Source organism: Neltuma alba, unplaced genomic scaffold (genome assembly GCF_004799145.2).
Source record: "Neltuma alba isolate B1F8T4 unplaced genomic scaffold, ASM479914v2 tig00012888_pilon, whole genome shotgun sequence".
NCBI lineage: Eukaryota > Viridiplantae > Streptophyta > Magnoliopsida > Fabales > Fabaceae > Neltuma > Neltuma alba.
Window position 1 is genome coordinate 60,488 of NW_021637262.1, and position 9,143 is coordinate 69,630.

The 9,143-nt window shown below is 35.6% G+C and overlaps 1 protein-coding gene and 1 pseudogene across 1 annotated transcript; both read left to right on the forward strand.

Annotated features, from left to right (window-relative positions):
* The first annotated feature begins 708 nt into the window (after positions 1-708).
* On the forward strand, positions 709-4,388 carry LOC114732197 (uncharacterized; annotated as a pseudogene).
* Positions 4,389-7,029: 2,641 nt separating this feature from the next.
* On the forward strand, positions 7,030-7,548 carry LOC114732194 (putative disease resistance RPP13-like protein 1). Its single transcript, XM_028919483.1, has one exon. The coding sequence runs from the start codon at positions 7,030-7,032 to the stop codon at positions 7,546-7,548; it is 519 nt and encodes a 172-aa protein (XP_028775316.1).
* The last annotated feature ends 1,595 nt before the right edge of the window (positions 7,549-9,143 follow it).

Consider the following 9,143-nt stretch of genomic DNA (forward strand, 5'->3'; position numbering starts at 1 on the left):
AGAAAAAGGAGAGAGTGAGATAATGAGAGGATATAAATTTCTTTTATTTGCAAACTAATTCTCATGACTATACGTTTAGATTTGATTAATTCGGATTAAATTAAGTCAGACTAAATGAATGCAAAACTCTTCTAATAATAACAAATTTTCTTACTTGAAAGGTTCGGAATCAAAAGCGTGCTTAAAAAATGGACAAAGAATTATAAAAACACAGAAGTCAATTATTGAGTATTTTTTAAAAAATCAAAATATCGATTTGTTTGCGCAATTTTTCTTCACCTGTATATAATATATTTTTAATCATTTGTAAAAAAAAAAAAGAGTTGAAAATATGTTGTATATCACTGAAAAGAGTTGCATCTATTTTCACCTATGATTTAAAAAAATTTCAATTATAAATTTTTAATTACGAATTTTTCAGCAATTGCTCCGTCCTAAATAATAGGCAGAATAAGTTGCTAAAAAGAACATGAGGTAAAAATAAAAACAAAATTATGTTTAGAGGGTCTGCTATAAACGGTCTACGTGCGCCCCATAATCCAAACGGCGGGAGGGAGAACCGTCCGTTACTGCCTTATCTAACCAGGAGGCGGGGAGCAATCACTCTTTCTTATTACAGTTATTCCATCTTCCCGATGGCTTCTTCCTTTTCTCACCTTTCAAACACCTTCTCGAGCCTCTGCTAGTTTTCTTACCATCCTCAAAATTATGGCTTCTTTACAGCCTTCATGGTTCTCTTCATTGAAACTCATCTCCCCTGCAAAACCCTCTCCTCTCCTCTCCTCCCCCTTTAAGCCCATAAAAGTTTTCTGTGCTCTTAACCCTGAAAATGTTGAATCTTCCGAAACCACGCCCGAATCTCAGCCCGAACCGGTTGACCCTGTGAAGCTCGCTTTCAGCAAAGCCAAGGCGTACGGAGAATCGCTGAAATCGAACTCTGATTTGAAAGTTGAGCAAAACATTGCTGCGAGTTCGGTTGAAAAATCAAATGGGAATGACGGGTTGAGTTCGGGTCAGAATTTTGTTGATGATGGTGGGCAGAAGGAAGTGCCAATGTCTCTGAAGATCGCAATGGAGAAAGCCAAGAAGTATAAGGAGAGAGCGTGGTTGATGAAACGGGTCAAGGTAATTCTACAGGCATATCTTGTGCTAAGCAGAAATTTCTTGCATTGATGTATTTAATTCAGTATATGGTTAAAAATTGAAAGCTATGTGTTCCACTGTATGTAGTTTGCGCTGAAATGTGTATTTGAAAATTGAATTGGTTCTTAGGATTGCAGGGATGGAATGGAGGGTCTTCAAGAAGTAATATTGTGGATAATAGTGTTGGTAAGAAGGGACAACTGTCAGTTTCGAAAATGGATTTCATGGGACTTGAATTTGCGGATAAGAAAAATACGAGGGGACTGCCACCTGGATTGGTTCCAATTTCTGACTCTTTCTCAAGAAGTGATATGCCTGAGGTGGAGCTGATTGTTGGGGACACGAGCAAGTTTGATGCTGCAACAACAGCTCCCAAGCCTGAGAAAACTGAGGAAGATGAATCAGATCTTTACAAGCCAAAAGTTTCTACTTGGGTTGTCTTTCCTAGACCCAGCAATATTTCAAAAACAGTATATAATATTTGATACTGACATTCAGTTCGCTTGTTCAGGAATTGTTGTATTTCTCAATTTGCCCTCCGTTTTCCACCCCAAATATCTTGTGTGTTTAATTATTTTTTTCGGTGTTTTCAGTACGTTGGATGAAGAGTGATACATCCTGGGGATGCGCTAGAGACTGAAGAAGAAAAATCTGCTAAAGAAGAATGAACAAGACAATTACTTGCGGCCTACAAGAAGGAAATTGGGTTAAATATTGATCCAAAGATAAAATCTGAGTGTGAGGAGGTAAGTTTAGATAATGGCATCTGAAGTATTTCAACTCTTGCCTCACTATCACTGGCTAAATGGATTTAATTTTTTTGGTTGACTTACAAAAAATAAGATGTAGACTTCATTTGTTAAATAGTTTGGAGAAATTCATGTCAATATGACTCCAGACATTCGTAAAAGAGAATTCATGAAAATCAGAATCAAAAGGATATCTTATGACATCCAAATTTTGCATTGCAACAAACTTCTAGTGACTCAGTCTCTATTTTTGTTCTATGGATTTATTTGTCCACATCTTGAGCTGCTTATCATGACTTTGGAGCATAATTATGCCAAATAGCATAATGTGTACAGGCATTGAAGGAAGGTGACTCATTAATGAATGCTGTAAAGCTGAAAGAAGCATTGCCGTTCTATGAAAAGGTTATGGAGAAATTAACTTTTAAGGTAACTGCTACTTGCTAAAACCGAAAGAAGTACAAGTTATATTTTTGCTTAGTAAGTTTGTTAATCTCCCTCTCGAGTTCACTAAATATAATGAAAACGAAAACTTCTTAGATTAATCATGTCTCTGCAGAGTGAGCTGCATGGATTAACTGCTTTGCAGTGGTCAATTTGTCAAGACTCCCTCAGCAGGTATATGTAAAACTCCCACTTAGTTTGAATTAAAAAAATAAAAATAAAAATAAAAAACTTGAATTTACTGGATCAGCATTATTCAAATCTTTGTGTTATATGTGTTTAATCCAGCATCTTTTGTTTCTTCATTCGAGAATTAAAAAAGGTTAATTTATTTCAATGACTAGTACCTATCTTTATATTTCTCTTCGAATAATACATAACTTGCCTCTATATTTTTCATGTTCCTTTGCATGGAAAGACAAAGTGCAAGCACCAAATTCTTTTATTTAGACACAAAATGTTTCAATGTGACAAAGGATATATACCTCCAACGCATGCTCATAATTCCAAAAAAAAAAAAAAAAAAGAACCTAAACAGAGCCTCTCACATCATATTTGAAATTCAATTTAGTTGTAACACGTTGGTTAGAAGAAATCTCTGGATATTTTCATTATAGAGAGAACCGGGGCTGTCTCTTGGTGGAGGAGTCTTTTATTCAAAAGGAAAATGTTATCTACCAGACCTCCTTATGCCAAAAAAACATAATAATTACATTGGGAATACAGAGATCTGACCCAGAATTCAAACCTAACCAGGCATTGATACCTTGGGGTTAAGTAAGGTTTCTCAAAAGCCTTGATGTGTGTCATTCCAGAAATAAATCTTTCCCATCAAAGCGATGTAATTTAAGCCTCATTGAGGGAGATAATGCCAATTCCCAGGATTTTCTACCTGATGGGAGGAACAATATATGGCCAGACAAAAGCTCGAGATATTGAATGTTAAGGATGTTGCTGATTCTGCATACGAAAAGTCTCCTAGCTATGATCATTATATCACATACCATCTATTGAATAAGAGTTGCCTTTTTTATTGCCTTTGACTCTGTCATAACTAGGATCATCATTATTTAAATCTTATTTTGGGGCCATAATAGCCTTTTGATTTGAAAGCCTAGGTAGATGCTCTTTACTTTTTTCTCTTGCCTCGTGTAACAACTTGATGAATTGACAGGTCCAATGAAGCTCGACTTATGTATGAGAAACTCCAGTCTCACCCAAATCCTAAATTGAGCAAGAAAGCAAGACAGTTCATGTTCAGCTTTCAGGTAATATTTTGTTCCACATGAAAATATTGCTGCTGTTTTTTTTTTTTTTTTGGGGGGGGGGGGGAGGACAGGAAAACCCCATATTTGTGAGATCATATTGACAGAACTGGGACTCAATCTTCTCCCTCTCTCTTTTTATTTCAGTAACAATATATATCAGGACTTCTTAAAGTAATTAGATCTAGGGAGAAGTATAATCAAGTCTCAAGGAAGAAAAATAATTACTGAAAAATCCTAATAACAATCTAAGCAATATGTAATGACAAATTTCAGAAGGGAAAATGACAACTTCTGGGATTTATTTTGTAATTATTTTTCTTCTTTGGGATCTCATTGTAATTCTCCCTTAGATCTATTTATTTTACCTTCGAATCTCATGATGCATAGTTATACTTTCATATATTGAAAATTAATAATAATTAACTGGTTATAATTAAATAGTATTTGACAATGCACATATTAGCATGCCCTGACTTCTCCACCTAAGCCCGTCACAAAAATAGGAAAACTTTTGTTTTGTATACTTGTTGCCATGCATGATGGTTTAAATCTTAAAACCTGGCAGGCTATGGAAATGATGAAGGTGACAACAGGATCTCCATTTTCATGGAGCACAGGCTACCAGAATTATTTTGATGCTTTCATGGAAAGCAAGTCTAACTACCCTTTACAAGAAGACCTCAATGTGCAAGAAAGGGCACTTAATCAAGTTCTGCCTTATCTTCTCTCTCTCATTTCTCCTATCTTCATGGTAATATTTGTTGCCCTGCAGAAGAGAATATAAACAGTTTTTTTTTTTGGGTATATAGACAACTTCTCTATTGTATATATATGTCACGCACACCATGTCTTGTTTCATAGTTGTGAGCTTCCAGGGAAAGGAGAATCGGTGTACTGTTCATTTGTATCACTGCCTTATACATACACTTAATAAATACTGTTAACCCACATCTGTACAAAAAAATACAGCTGATGCTTGCAGCTACTTATTACTATACATAACTACCTCTGTCACCTACTCCCTATAATAGTTTTGGTGCTGTTATGGAAGTGGAGAAGTTAGATCTTCTACATTTCATGGAGTTTAAGAAACAAGTCTCAGCGGTGTAGTGTGAATGTTGATCTAACCCAGTTAGTAGAATAAGACTCGTTATTATTACTTGCAATTTGTGAATAATGTAGCTTACTATAAGTTTTTATTTGATACTGATGACGACTGATGATTCATCTTATCAGCAGAGAAGAATGGAAAATTGCTGCTGCCACATTTGGTTCTTGAAAAAGATAGTGTTATGAATATGGTTTATTTGGAACTTGCAAAAGCCTGTTGCTTAAGTTCACACTTCGAATCCATATAAGCTTTTGATACATATATGTGTGCGCGCCCGTGTGTGTGAGTGTGAAGATCCGAGTTTGCCCTAAGGCAAATGTATAGCCTCCTATTTGGACTGCAGTTTTTTTTTCTTCTCTTTTTGGGGAAAAAAGGCAAAATGAAAATATATTAACTCATGAAATGTTTACATATGATGGAAGAAAACTGAATGAAAACTGAAATCAATAAACTGTGATAAGAAAAACTGATTGGCATTTGGCAACATATATGTCAACTGTAGAGAATGTCGAGGTCATGACTTGTATTTGTTTGAAGCTTAGTAGATGGCATGAATTTGGTGCTTTATAAACATATTTTGATGGTCCTCATCTCTTGAATGAGTTTGAAATTTGTAGGCACTTTGAGATGTCATGGATATGATTAACTAACTAATTGGTCAAGATGGATCTCAAATCTCACAAGGATGTAGAGAGTCTCCGAAATTCAACTTTATCTCATTTTTTTTTATAAAATAAATTACATTCTTACTAAAAAAAATATTGTCTTTTTTTAAATAATTTAATCCATTTTTAAATCAGTAATTTTTTTTTACTAATATCTCTTACTATACAAATGAATTACAATTGCACTATTTCAAATCAACAATATCTCATATTTAATACTCCTCGGGTTCTTAATATATGACCTAATTATTGAGTTGATTTTGGTCCTAAATATAAAACTTATTTCTCATATTTATCAATTTTTCCTAAATTACCTCTGTGGATATTCTCTCAACCATAATTAAGTAGAAGAGGGAGGGAGGATATTAAGAAAGATGATTATGGTATTTTAGGAAAAATATGTTATATTTCTTATAATTAACTAACTTACCTAATTTTCTTAATCTAATCAAATTAGTTAAATAGATCTTATATTAAGGATTGGAGGAGTATTTACTTATATAAGAAGTATCAAACACTCATTTCATTATATAAAAAAATATAAAAGGTTAATATTCTCTTTAATCTTTAATGAAGTTAAATTTCGAGATTAAAAACTGTATTAAATTTTTTTTACATAAATTTATATAATAAAGATATATAATTTCAGGGTATGAGGCGAGGAATCTCCATTGAATCGTAAAGCACAATGCAAGATCGCTTTCAAGTCTGTGCTGTGGTGGATATTTTCTTGCGTGGTTGACGGGATGAAGATGATAATGAAATGATTAATACGCAGTCCAAAACACTTCGAAATGTCAAAGAAGTATAATAATGGAATGAACTGGGAACTCGAAGTCTTCATTTTGATCGATATTTTGTAGCGTGGTTGACGGAGTAAAAAGTGAACGCATTTTGCCATTTTCTGGCCACACTCACAAAACCCACAAAGTCACACACTCCTTCCATTGCAATAACCTTTCCCACTCTCGCATTTTCATCACGTTCTTTTTCGGTTTGCATTTGCACAAGCACAACATCTTCATCTATGGCGGGAGCTTTCGTCGGCGGTGCTTTTCTTTCTGCTTTTCTTCAGGTGGCTTTTGATAGGCTGGCTTCTCGGGATGTTCTGGACTTCTTCAACAAACCAAAATTGAACCAGGCATTGCTCAATAAGTTGAAGTTCGTCCTGTTATCCATCGATGCCGTGGTTGACGATGCAGAGCAAAAGCAGATCACTAATCCGAAGGTGAAGGACTGGATTGATTTGGTTGAAGATGCCGTGTTCGATGCTGAGGATGTCTTGGATGAGATTGATTATGAAATGTGCAAGCGCAAGCTGGAAGCTGAACAAAAGAGTCGAAACAGTGCTATTGGCAAGGTACGAAACTTCTTTAGCGCTTCTGTTAGTTCATTTGAGAAGGAAATTGAATACAGGATGAAAAACGTCCTTGAAAATCTGGAATATCTTGCATCTCAAAGGGACATATTAAGATTGAATGAACGTATAGTCGTGCTAGATTGGAAACTGCTATACCAGATAGATTGCCAACTACATCTTTAGTGGATGAAGCCGGAACGTATGGTAGAGATGATGACAAGAAACCATCATTGAATGGCTTCTGTCAGAAAAGTATAACAACCAACTATCTGTGATTTCTATAGTGGGTATGGGTGGTCTGGGTAAAACTACTCTTGCCCAGCTCGTATATAATGATAGAAGGGTGATGGATGGATTCAACCTCAAAGTTTGGGTGTGTGTCTCTGATGAGTTTGATGTGTTGAGGGTAACAAAAACAGTTTATGAGGCAATCACTGGATCTAAGGATGATACCAATGATTTAAATATGCTTCAAATTAAATTGAAACAACAACTAACTCAAAAGAGGTTTCTCCTTGTTTTAGACGACGTGTGGAATGAAAATTTTATGCTATGGGAGGCCTTGCAATCACCATTTAATCATGGGGCTGTAGGAAGCAAAATTCTTCTAACCACCCGCAGTGGAAAAGTTGCTTCAACCATGCGTTCTGCTAATATACTTCAATTGAAGCCGTTATCAGAAGGAGATAGTTGGTCATTATTTAGTAGATATGGATTCCATGATGGAAATGTTCATTGTGCAAACTCCGACTTTGAAGAAATTGGTAGAAAAATAGTAAAAAATGCAAAGGGCTGCCTTTGGCTTTGAAAGCCATTGGGAGTCTCTTATACACAGAATCATCTCATGAGCAATGGAATGAAATTTTGAAAGTGAGATATGGGAGGAAAAAAGTGATAGCAAGATTCTCCCTGCTTTGAGATTGAGTTATTGCTACCTCCCCTCTCATCTCAAAAGATGCTTTGCTTATTGTTCAATATTTCCCAAAGATTATGATTTTGATAAGGAGCACTTAATTCAACTTTGGATGGCAGAAAATTTTTTGACATGTGCTCATCAAAGCAAAGATGGGAGAGAAGTAGGAGAACAATTCTTTCATGACCTTTTATTGAGGTCACTTTTTCAACGGTCACTAGTAGATAACACTCGTTTCGTCATGCATGATCTTATTAATGATATGGCAAAAGTTGAATATGGAAAGTTTTGCCATAGGTTGGAGTTAGATGATGTAAATAACTTGACAGAAATGACCCGCCATATTTCATTTTTGAGAAATACTATTAATACATTCGAACGATTTGAGGTTATACACAGGGCTAAAAAATTGCGCACTTTCTTGCCTCTATCTATGCAAGGTCATAGAAGTACAAGCTGTAACTCCATTCTTCACTTTATATCTGGAAAGTTTACTCACAATTTGCCATCCAAGTTCACTTGCATGCGAGTTTTATCTTTGTCTGATCATTTCATCATGCAGTTACCTGATTCAATAGGAAATCTCAAACATCTCCGTTATTTGGACTTATCAGGAACTAAAATAAGGAAACTACCTGATTCAATATGCCAACTTCTCATTTGCAAACGCTAAAGTTGTGGCGTTGTTGTCTTTTGGAAATGTTGCCAATGGATTTTCATAAACTCATGAATCTACGTCACCTTGATTTTCGTGAAACTCAAGTGAGAGAGATGCCAAAGCAATTGGATAAATTGAAAAATCTTCAAGTGCTGTCATCATTCATTATAGACAAATCTGGAGAGACCAGCATCAAATATTTAGAAGGACTTGATCTTCATGGACCACTTTCCATCTCGGGATTGCAGAATATGGTTCCTTCTAGGCTGCTTTAGCGGTCAATTTGAGAAGCAAGATACACCTAAAGGAGTTAACATTAGAATGGTGCATAGACAATGAAAATCACCACATGATAAAGATGTGCTGGAGAACTTTCAACCGCATAAAAATTTAAAAAAGCTATCAATTGCCAACTACGGTGGTATTGAGTTTCCAAATTGGCTTGCAGATCATTCGTTGTCCGATTTAGTGTCCCTAGAGCTAAGGCATTGCAAATACTGTGTATCCTTGCCATCAATTGGCCTCTTTCCATCGCTCAACACTGTCAATTATAGGGTTTCATAATATAGTAGCTATTGGTCCAGAATTTTGTGGAAGTAGCTCTAATGCTTCATCCCTAGAAATCTTGAGGTTTGGAGATATGAAGAGCTGGGAGGAATGGAAGTGTGAACTTGTGTCACTAACTTTCCCTCATCTTCAAGAGTTGAGCATAGAAAATTGTCCCAAATTGAAAGGGCAACTTCCTCAACAACTTCCTTCTCTAAGGATGCTAGTAATTTCCAATGTGAGAAGCTTTTGTCTTCCATTCCCCAGGATCCATCTCTAGATAAAT

What these genes read in the sequence shown, in the direction of transcription:
- LOC114732194 (XM_028919483.1), top strand. Translation starts at nt 7,030, where the DNA reads ATGGGTGGTCTGGGTAAAACTACTCTTGCCCAGCTCGTATATAATGAT.